General features: G+C 52.2%; 1 protein-coding gene across 8 annotated transcripts in view; it reads right to left on the reverse strand.

Annotated features, from left to right (window-relative positions):
• Nucleotides 1-11243, reverse strand: part of LOC114860228 (RNA binding protein fox-1 homolog 2-like) — a 29167-nt gene that overhangs the window by 11390 nt on the left and 6534 nt on the right. For all 8 annotated transcript variants that reach the window (XR_008695342.1, XM_055510807.1, XM_055510806.1 and 5 more), the window contains exons 2-3: nucleotides 9323-9373; nucleotides 373-573 (exon numbers count right to left, since the gene is read on the reverse strand). Coding sequence is in view for 7 of the 8 variants with exons in the window: in XM_055510807.1 (XP_055366782.1) it covers nucleotides 373-573; nucleotides 9323-9373 (252 nt within the window). In the remaining variant the exon portion in view is untranslated. The remainder of the gene's footprint in view (nucleotides 1-372; nucleotides 574-9322; nucleotides 9374-11243) is intronic.

Below are 11243 nucleotides of genomic sequence, written 5' to 3' on the forward strand. Positions count from 1 at the left end.
TGGGAATAACAGGAATACACCTGATGAGGTTCACTGGACGGAGAAAGAATGTCCATAATACAGTACATAATCATCCTTCCAATATGTTTTTCACACAAAAGGCAGGGAGGTAGGTAGGTGTTGGATCACCTACATTTCATGGCAGCGATTCAACATAATCGCTCCACGCAGCCAGAACTGGCTACGAGTTTCACCATGTACCAAACAAACGGCCACGCTCTGTTCTCAGTGAGCATCACCGCTTCCCTGTGGGTCCCTGAAAGAGGATGGATGCAGCCCAGAGAAAACAAACAACCTGGACAGGTTCAGTTATGGGTCACTCAAGGCCCTGTGTTCCATAGGCTGCTAAAGCTTCATGAGGACACAGCTTACATTGTTACTGGTGCTGCTGGAGGAAGTGGGCGCTCCATTCGACCCAGCTCCCTCTGCTGCACCTTGGCCTCCGGCGCCAAACATGGTCCCAGGGCCGAACTCTGTGCCTGGGAGCCCGTTTTGTGGAGGGGGAGGAGGAGGGAATGCTGCAAAGGGTGGGGCCACCAAGCCCTCCTGTCCTCCTGTCGAATCCTGGGAGCCCTGTGGGAGGAGGCGGGGGAGGGAGGAGAGGAGACATAGTGAGTAAGCAGCTTAGAGGGGAAGCACCGCCCGGACGGAGGGGGTTACAGCTCCACTCTCTCCTCCTGCACCTCATATCTCTGACAGGCAGGTTTTTAGTCGGCCGACCATCAAATATTTACAGCAAACACATCTATTATTAAGAGTGAGAAAATTCAATACACGGTTTGAGATACAAAGACGCTGATAGGACGGAAGGACAAACACACTGCGCCACATGTTTATATACAGCTGCGTTGTAAATAATTCAGATGCACCAGCGGCAACATGGCGTCTATAACTGAGCTGCTGCTCCAACACATGCACCTTAGCTCCAGCGTAGCTCCAGGGCTTCTGTGCACAGTGATGTGAGCTGGAGGAGGCGGCGGTCGCATGCGCCACGCAGCCGCTCTGCCGTGGCCCATCTGGGGTGGGTGGGAGCTCTCTGCATTCCTAATCAGACAGAGCAAACCAAAAGCCGACGGCTCATGGCCGCTCTGCAGGGACGGCCGTGCGGCGCCGGCTGGAACAGGCCCATCTGCAGCTCACAGCTGCTAAATGAAAGCTAAAATGTGGGAACTGCTTCGTTGCCTCGCTCTCTGCGCTACGGCTGGAAGTGAGTGTCACATACTGAAAAAGGCTGTTCAGAGATAATAGGCCAATAAAATTCACCTCATCCAGGGCCTGCTAGGTGGAATCAAAGCCTCCACACACTTGTTGGAACCTGCAGGCCCATAAACCTGCAGTGGCCTGTATCCAGCCCACGGGTGTGTCCCACACGCTGCACAGAGTGGCCAACGACGAAGCCGATAGAGACGACGCTTGGGATCAGACAGACAGTTCCAGGCCGCTGTGATAACTCATCAGCAGCGCCGCCGTGTCATTAGCTGATTAAACAGTGCTGCTCAGACGCTGCACTGGGCCAGCGCAGCAGCTTGGGCTTCATAAAAGCGAGCCTACGACTTTGTTTATCCTGTCGCTGAGCTTGAAGGAAGCGCCAAAGATCTCGGACGGTCACGGGTGGTTTTAAGGTGGTCAAATATTTACACAGTCGAGGTTTAAAAGGCCCTGACGAAGCGCACGTGGCCGCGTGTTGACTGCTGTCTCGACTCAGCCAATAAAACACTGGCAAAAATGATCAGTGGAAAAATTGATGAACTAATAAACAGAGCGAGGGCTGAGAGCAGGATCAGGATCAGGATCAGAAGAGAAAAGAGTGCTGCTCAGGTCCAGACATTCCTCAGCAGCACTGCCCTACATGGCAGCATCATATGGTCGGAGGGAATGAGGGAAGGAAAGAGAAACAACGGAAAAACCAGGGCCGCACGGGAGGGGATTGTATTTTAGGGATACGTCTGCTCTCAAACTTTCCAGACTGGATTTTGACATCATGAGATAAGATTTAAGCTCAGCTCGGGTTGAACTGAAAGTCAATCGCAACACAACTGAAACCGAGCATATTGAGTTTCAAACTGAGGTGTTTTCTATCAGCAGTCTGATCTTCCAGCTACAAAAAGGACCATCCTCTTAGTGTGACCTGAGACGCCACGAGGGATGAGAGGGAGGAGCAGCCTCAGCCTGCAAACCTCCCCACCAAAATAAAAGCCCAGGAGCGGCTGAAAGGCATCAGTGGTGCTAATTCATCGTCTTCAGGTGCTTTTCTTTTTCCTGTGCACGTCTCCGTTCATCCCCTTCGCGCGCTCCCTCGTCTGCCACGTTTGATGGAAGCCGGAGGGACATTTTTCTACTCTTCAAACCACCACCACCCGCCTCTTGAGTCACTCACAGCGTTTAGTGTGCTGCAATGTCCATCAAAGCGGCCCAGGTCCTTGTACGGCTGCCGCTGTGCAGCTGACTAGCCCTCACCCAGAGGACCAACGCATCACCAACGGGCATCTGCTGAGACTCCTGATGTTGGACTCTCCATATGAGCGAGCACCACACTCAACCAGAGGCCCCGGCGAAGCTGTCCGTCAGTGTCAGCAGCCGTCGGCTGTGCTCAGACGTGTGACATGCAGCTCGTCTGCTCCTTGACGGCTCAGATCATCATCATCAAAAGCATCAGAATCATAAATCACACTGACAGGCCTGTCTCCAGACGCCGAGTCACCTTCTGCAGCCAAATGTGGTAAAACGAAATTATAAAAAACAGAGTAAAATGATTAGGATTCAGCAGCAACACAACGCTGCGGTGAAAACAGTCACAACTGTCAAACATTCCCTCAAAAACAAATATTCACAGTGTAACGCTGCATATCAAGCGCTTGGTGCCATTTGCCAGAGAGCTCATCATCTTCTCCAAGTTACAACGATGATTTGTGGGATGTGCATCCAGTTGCTGACTTGCATCGACCCTAGAATTCCCTCACCTTCAATCTGGAACAACAGCGTTTCACACTAAACCACCAGGAATCAATCAAACCCAAACCAAGAGCACCAAGCATCACTCAAAGCACGCAAATGGAGCCAGTGTCCAGATTAATAACCCGTTGGCTTCCGCTGACTTCTAGGAATCTGTAGACTGCTACTAATTATACCGTCACCTAATGTTATAGCTGCCGGCAACAGACAATGTTTAATGTTTTCAGTCGCAGCTCATTTAACTGCAGCTTATAGTGGATGCGGTGGAAACAGAGTCATCGGGCAGTGAAAACAGCTGCTGCTGTTCATCCTGGTCAACATTCTTCTATTTGCAGTGATTTCATCCCCACACGTTCTCCCTCATCACCCAGTGACATTCACTGCCTGACGGAGATGGATGCGTTGGGGCTCCACGTCAACTACTAGCAATGAAAAACCATATGAAGGACGCTAGAATCGGTAGAAATCTGCAAATGAAGCCGGCGCAGGTTTTAACAGGCTTGTTCCACTGTGACAGAAGTGGCTGCTGCAGCAGGATGGGGAGTCTGCGTCCTGCTGTCTTAAGGGCTTTACATTTAAAGCGCTGCTGCAGCCTCAGCGAGGGAACAGCGTGTGCAGAGGAGCAGGGCCAGACGCTGCTCATCACGTGGAGCCGATGAACCTGGAGTCCTGCACCGTTCAGGGCTTCGCTGCACCGCAACGCGTGCAAAGTCCGAGTTCAGGCCTGAGGCTAAAGTGTGCGCTTTGACATGTGGGGCCACTGTGTACGGCCTCAGGCAGCGACGGTGAGAGCAGCATTAGTGTCACACTAGATCACTGCGGCTCTACAGGCAGAGCGGGGTCATGTGGGGCACGGGTCCCCCGACAGGCAGGACGCTGCTGCAGAGGCGCCGCTCAAATGGAGTCCACTCAGCTGTCTGCATCTTCGAATCAGCTCGTACAGGTGTTCGAGTAAAGCGTTGTCAGGTATAATTAAAATTCCCTCAAGGGAAACGTCATCGTCCCTCTGGACCTGAATGCATCTGTATTAGAAGCACATTTCACACAGTCGACTGATTCATCTGTTTGTTCTACCAAAGTAACAGTCAGTCAACACAGACCCGGTGAAGGCTGGGTGTGGATACGGCTGTGACAGCGCTCCTCGTGCTGGTTCCACACCTGTCTGCTCTGAGCGTCCGGGTTCGAGGGACGATGCACGGGTCCAGCGGTGGGACAGCCACATGCCAAGCAGTGAGTCGCTGCAGCAAATGAGCCACCAGAGGCAGCGGAGGCTTTAGGATGGAGCCATTATGGAGCCACTAAGCTGATTTGTCACTCCCAATAATCTCAAGATGGAAATTCAAGAGCTGCGGAAGACGGTTATTTTTAAGCTGACGTGAAAGACGGTCAAGAAGCATCAGGCTGTGGTTGGTATGCAGGCTGCACAATGGGCTGGTCTCTGCAGCCACAGACGACCGTTTAAAGGGAGTTGAGCCCCTCTCTCGTTGGCACCAGCCTGATGGTGCAGGCAGCTGCTGAGCTAAACGCAGCTGGAAAAGTAGAATCTGAGCTCCACCTTGTGCCGAAGCCGGGAGCTGGCTGTGCGGCTGCACTCAGGACAGGTGTGAGGTGAGCGCTTCACGGGCCGTGAGGATCGAGGCCACAGCCTCACTGCTCCGGCCACAACAGGACGTCCAGGCTCCATATGTGTGTGTGCATGCAAGCTTCAGCGCCAGGTAAACTCATACTGCTCATACTCAGCAAGCCAAGCAAATATTTAAATAGGGCTTACAACACAATGGGCCTTAGATGACAGACAGGTCTACATTTGGGTTTGAAGAGAGGCTCGGAACCAATGCTGTATCTGTGTGGGAGAGGATTCAGGTTTAAACTGCCTCTTCCTACAGAATCGGCTGCTGCGTTCAGTCGGAACTGAAAGTAGGCAGTAAGAAACATAGTTTTGTTGTTCTTAAATAAATATGCATGAATATGACATAAATGTGAACGTGAGTGGGACAGCAACATAAACAGCTGCTGATTATTATTTATAGTCTATTCAGTCAGACGTCCGTTCAGCCGTGTGGAGACAAATTATTCAATCACCAGTTACGGAGCCAGACATGAACCTGAGCTACAGAACAAACCAAGATGGATGTTCATTCCTTTAGTGGTTCTTCTGCAACGCTCCATGTCACAAAACAACATCAGCAGAAACAGATCTAGTTACTCCTCATCACAGGAAAGGAGGAACAGTGAAAAGGTAAATCAGGTTGTGGATGATAAATGTGGGTCAAACTGCCACCACTTGACAGAACAACGTCTCTTTATGGCCTGCTTTACTACAATGCCAAGCTGGGTTTTAGATTTACTCACAACAGATGCTGAGCACAGATGAAAACCTTCACTTCAGTGCAGAGGGAAGGAGATTTGCCCAGTTACATATTTGATGCATTTAACTTTCACCCAGGAGGCTGGTGAAGTCTTATTGTTTGAGCCAAATGCATAGGACCTTTGTGGTGTCACACCTCTGGGGTGGTCACATCTGGCAGGACACCTGCATCTACAAGACTTAACAGCACCACTAACTTTACAGAGGATGGTGCTGCCCTGACCCCTGACCTCACCCCCTCCAGGCACCACCATCTTCCATTTGGCGTCATCCTCTTTGAAGAGGAGTAATGAGTTTAGCTACTGCCGCTCTCTCCTGTGGGGGAAACACGGGGGAGGGGGAGGAAGGCGTGTGATGGACAGACACACGGTTCAGTGTGAAGCATTATCATCATCATATTATGTCCCGTATGGACACAGCTCCATGCTTCATCTGAGTCTATGAAACAGAACTATCTGTCCAGCTTCAGGTTGGATCAGCAGTGAGAGTCAAACAGAAAGTGATACAGTCATCAAAGAACAAGCTGGGTGTTCATCATTAGTAGCTGTGTGTCTGCAGTTGTTTGGCTAAAGGGGAGTGGGAGCTACCAGCAACAACTGGTGTGTGTGTGTGTGTGTGTGTGTGTGTGTGTGTGTGTGTGTGTGTACAACTGTGCCCTGACACCTGTCTCCCTCAATCCAGGCCCAGTTGGAGTTTAAGCGGCTCAGACAGTCGTGGACTCACTCACATACTTAACACTGGTGCACTCATGTAGCAGCCGCAGCACACGTATGTCAACACGCGGTCCGAGCAGCTGCTTTAACATGTCTGCCTGCGTGTTCAGAGGCCCAGCAGCTCCAGTGAGACCAGAGAGCAGGACATGCTCCAACAGAGAAGCCTCTCCTCCTCAGGCTGTGTCTGCTGAAGCACACGCGCTAGCGAGCGAGCGCTAGCGAGCGAGCGCTAGCTCCGCTCTCACACTGCTACGTATGCAGCACGCGGCTGCAGCACGCGCTGCTCAGCGCTTCCACGCCGGTGGCACACGCACGGAGCGGAACCGAGCCCCGAGCCCATCGCTCCTCCACAAGAATGCGAGTGCAAAGAGTTAAGGTGAAAGGAGCAGAGCTGCAGGGACAAGCCCTGCTGAGCCTGCAGCTCTGCCAAGTATCTGACAAAGGCCTCACCTGGGCCAAGACACCACCAAAACAGGTCACGTCGTAGGCAGCGCAGCGATTATGGGGTTTATGGAGCCAAGCGAATGTGGACACGTGCACGGAGCGGGGGGTGGGGTGGGCCCTGAACTCACCGGCAGCATTGCTGGGTAGTACAGCCCCATCATGGTCTGCTCCAGAGGCACCAGCGCTGGCCAGCGCTCCACGGTGCCGCTCCGGCCACGTTCCCCTTCGCTCAGCGCCTCCTCGTCGGATCCTCGGCTCCGCTGCCTGTGCTCTAGGACCATGGGCTGGCGATGGCTTCGGTCCACATTCAAATTCTCCCTCGTTCACTCCTTCTGCCCCCCTTTCTCCGCCGGCGCCGCTGCTCTGCTCTGCTCTAGAAGGCAGCCTGTCCGTGCGTCCGCCGTCACGCTGCTTCTCCCTGCTGCTCTGATCCTCCTGGGCCTTTCTGTCTCCTCTCCTTCTCCTGACAGCCCCAGTCGCTTCTCTCTTCCTCTCTCTTCTCTTTGCTCTGCGTCTGTCATTCACATGCTCGCGTTACATGTCCTAGTGCTTCCTCTAGTTCCCGCCCCTATTTTAAAACTTTCCCTCCTTCTCCGGCTCAGTCCCTCCTATCCATCAAAGGGTCCACGGTTCCATGTAGTCATCTAACGCGGAGCCTGGATGGAGCAGAAGCTGCCGTCTCCTGAAACCCCTGGAGTCAAAAAAGGAGCAGGAAGGAAGAAGACGCTGCCTTCAACCACGCACTAGCTGCCGGAGAGCACAAAACACGAGTGCGACCCCCACTGCATTGCAGCGTTTTTTGATGATTTATTTATTGCGTGGCAGGCTGTCAGCTCCCAAAAGCAGTGGTAGGTAGGCCAGTCGGTAGACAGGAAGGCAGCCGGCTGCGTGGGAAGGCTCCCAGATCAGCATCTATCTGCTGCAGCTGACTGCACAAAAGTGAGGACGCACCAGAAAAGCTCAACCTGAACATGAATCTGCTCCGCGCTGCACTGCGCCTTTTTCCTTCTGGCTCGGGCTCAGTTCCATCACTTCCCACCAATTTGCAGAGATGAGAGTGCAGTTCCTTGCACCGCATTTCATATGGGAGGGACTGAACTCTGCGGAAAAAAAGACCTGATGCCAAGCTTTCAGACATCTGCTGAGTCTGGCTAGAACTGGGTCCAGAGGGATGGAGGAAGAGCGCGATCAGTGATTGGAGGTGGTGGTGGAAGGGGCGAAAACCAAGAGCCACGGGCAGCGGATGCGAGCGAGAGATAACGGCATAGGGAGATAAATGGATCAGGGGCAGGGTGAGAAAAAGCGCTAGGGATGACAGGATTAGGGATGTAAGTGAGAGGATGAGAGGATGAATGAGGGGATGATCTGAGGATTAAGCACGCACACACTGAACGCAGAGATAAACACACGTAACGTACACACAGATGTGCAGCGGCCATTTTCACGCTGCTGCACCTTGGCTCACACAAACACATGGGCTCAAACCTGCCCATTGTTACCAGTCAAACAGACCCGCTGCTTCCAGCACACTGTCCACAGGCGACTCAAGCAACTGCACCACTGGAGGTGGACGTAAATGCGCTCACGTGTGCAGCCTCTGGGTTTGTGGTGACTGCGCACACGCCGGCGGCAGCGGCGGCGGCCGCCGCGTCTCCACGCGTTCCAACACGCATTCGTAGCATAAAACAGGAGCGTTGACCAGGACAGACGCACTGCAGCACGAGAGGCGTCGGGCTCAGCATCAGGTTGGAGGAGCAGCTGCTGGCGAGCTGGAGGGCACCACGCATCAGCAAGGGCGACTGGAAATCATTCAGGAAACAAATGCAGCGCTGTGGGTTGAGCAGCTGCCCAGCTGTTTGTTGAACCAGGCTGCGAGGCTACGACTGCAATACAGCTCCACTCACACTACGGTGCCCTGCAGGCGAGACGACTTAAATCACTGCACCTCTGCTCCACTTCTCTGCCTCAACAACTCACTTCACTCACTCTCTCCTTCAGTGTTTATTATTTGATGCCATGTACAAATACAAAGAAAGACTTAAGTTAATAAAATTCACTGAAACTGAGGACGGGAGACACTCTCAGGGGGTCTCTGCGCGTTCAGAGAGCTGGATTCCCAAGAAAGGAGATACGTGAAAGCGTGATGCGTGAAGGGGGAGTGGAGGGGGAGGATATGAGGGAGGATGCAGGAGAGGCAGCGAGGCCTGGGAGAAGCTTCCCTGTTGTTATTTGTGGAGGGAGGCTGGGGGCGAGCAGGCTCACAGACCAACACTCCCCTCCTGTGGCACTGCCAGAGAGCTGCACATCCTGACGGGCAGGAGGCCGCTCATGTACAGGGCTTTAAATGTGCACGTGCACGTGCACGCGTGCAAAGCTGCTCAATGCCCTGCGCTGCTCAGAGGCAGATAAGGAAATATTGGGCTGCACGTCCGCTGCGCTGCACACGGGCCCTCATTACTGAGAGCAATATGCATGGAGACACTGAGGGAGAAAGAGAGGGCGTGTGGAGGATGGAAGAGCATGGAACAGCACTGCATGTGGAGCTCAGCAGCTGTCTGAGGGTCGCGCCTTTGAAGAGGAGCTCAGTCACTACCACTTCCTCTCCATCAGTTCGCACAGCCACCGTTCAGAAGCAGCTCCAGATAATGATGCCTGCGTTAGTTAGGAACATACTAAATCTGTCCCAGCAAAGGGGGATCCTGTTCATCACACAAACTAGCAGCATTTCACCTGATTTTTGCTTCATTCACTTAAAGACTAGTTGGTCTGAGGATCAGACCCACAGACTGCACTCTGTTTGAAATATACTGTGGCACAGGATTGCAAGCGGTCACTTATCTCTTACCTGACTGTGAGGTGGGTATCCATGGAAACCAGGGTTTAACGGCTCATTGTTCTGCAAGAGACAACAGCAGAGAAACGCTGTGAGTGGATGGGCTTTGAAAACGAGTGGAGGCAGAGCGATGGTGCCAAAGTTTCACTGTGCAGCTGGAAAACCCTCCACAGTCTGACCTGCGTCTAGAACCTAAAACCCACAGCATCAGCATCTGACCAGTATGACCAGAAGCACATAGATCACCCATCACCATCCACCAGCAGACATCCCCCCCCTTCACTGACCCTGTCCCACAAAACCACTGTTGTGGCTAATTGCTCTATAATTACTTTTAATTAGATTAGTTCTGTCTGCCCCCCGCCCCCGACTTCTTTCTTCTCATGTCATTTGGGCCATTGTTTAGCGCAGAGCTAGGTGAAGAGGAGGAGGAGGAGGGAAAGGGAAAAGTTACCCAGAGGATCATATTCTGTCAGCACAGACAGACAAAGTGTCACGAGCTCAGTCTGACTGCTCAGCAGGGTTTGAGCCTGCGTTGCTTAGAGGAGATAAAGTCTGGGGGCTTAAAGGGAGAAAGACGCTCAAGAGAGAGAGACTGTGTGTGTGTGTGTGTGTGTGTGTGTGTGTGTGTGTGTGTGTGTGTGTGTGTGTGTGTGTGTGTGTGTGGTGCTCGCAGACTCTTTAGAAGTGCTGATGCGCTGCTCACAGTTAATCTGCACGACTGACTCCGACATTCAGCAAACAGAGCGTTGGCCGTGTACAGTCACAGATTTAGACCGTCCAGTGCGGACGCTCACACACACACACATTTCCATCTTAGTGAGGACCTCCATTGACATAATGCCTCCGTAGCTTCTCACCCTAACCGTCAAGACTAAAGGCAGACGTTGAACCTTTGCTCTAAGCAGAACCAACACTCAATTCTAACCTCAGCCCTACAATCACATCTTAACCCTCACACAGACCTTCAAAGAAGTGAGGACCGGCCAAAATGTCCTCCCTTTGGACACTTTGTGTCAGTGAATTTGGAGCCATTGGTTTTCACTATTCGCACAAATACATGGGATTGACTGAATGCAGCTGGTGCCTTCGTGGAGCTTCCACTGAGCAGTGATATAATCGATGAGGCTGCAGATTCGTGGTTGGGATGTTGTGTTTCTTTCTTTAGCGACGACTGAACGGCATCGTGTCTGTTCACTGCAGCCGTAACTCCAACGAGCTGATAAAAGCGTCTGAATTAAAGAAGTGGCTGTCGCTCTAACGTCTGCCAGGCTCCTCTTGCACAACCTCTGGCTATCCTCACATTCCACCCCGTATTTTGCCTAAGATGGTTGAACAATCTTTGATTTGCATTTCTGGAACAACTTGCAAATCACAGACATTTGATTCCCATCTGATTTGTTGCCAAACCATTTCCAAACAGGCCAGGCTCCTTTGTTGGTTCAAATCATGCTTGTTGAATTTCATAAACCAGTATGTGTATCATGGATGATAAGATCTGGCTCAGCTTCACTGACCATAAACACAAATGGCTGTTGAAGCTGGTCCCAAGGAGCTAGCTTAAATCAGGACTTAGTGAGGCTAGGTGTCAATGATGTGGAGGCTAAAGCTAAAAACCAGATGTGCTGATGACGTGTGGATGAATGAAGGGAATGGGGGTGTCTAGACGGAGAGGACTGGAGGGAAGCCGAGGGAAAGTGAGGAAAACGAGGCAGACTAAAACTAGATGTAAAGAATAGTCAAGAATGAAGAAGAAAAATGATCCTGGTGACGCTTGGGCAGTAAACTCTGTGCGTGTCTGTGTGCAGACTCGGGGTCCGTCCTCCTTTCCCCTCTAAAACAGCCCTTTCTTTGTCTGCTCTCCACTTCCTGTTTCATCTGGAACCAATTTCCCCCTCGTGCCTCGTCCCCAGGGGGAACAGTCTCCGTGGTG

This window comes from Betta splendens, chromosome 8, assembly GCF_900634795.4.
Source record: "Betta splendens chromosome 8, fBetSpl5.4, whole genome shotgun sequence".
NCBI lineage: Eukaryota > Metazoa > Chordata > Actinopteri > Anabantiformes > Osphronemidae > Betta > Betta splendens.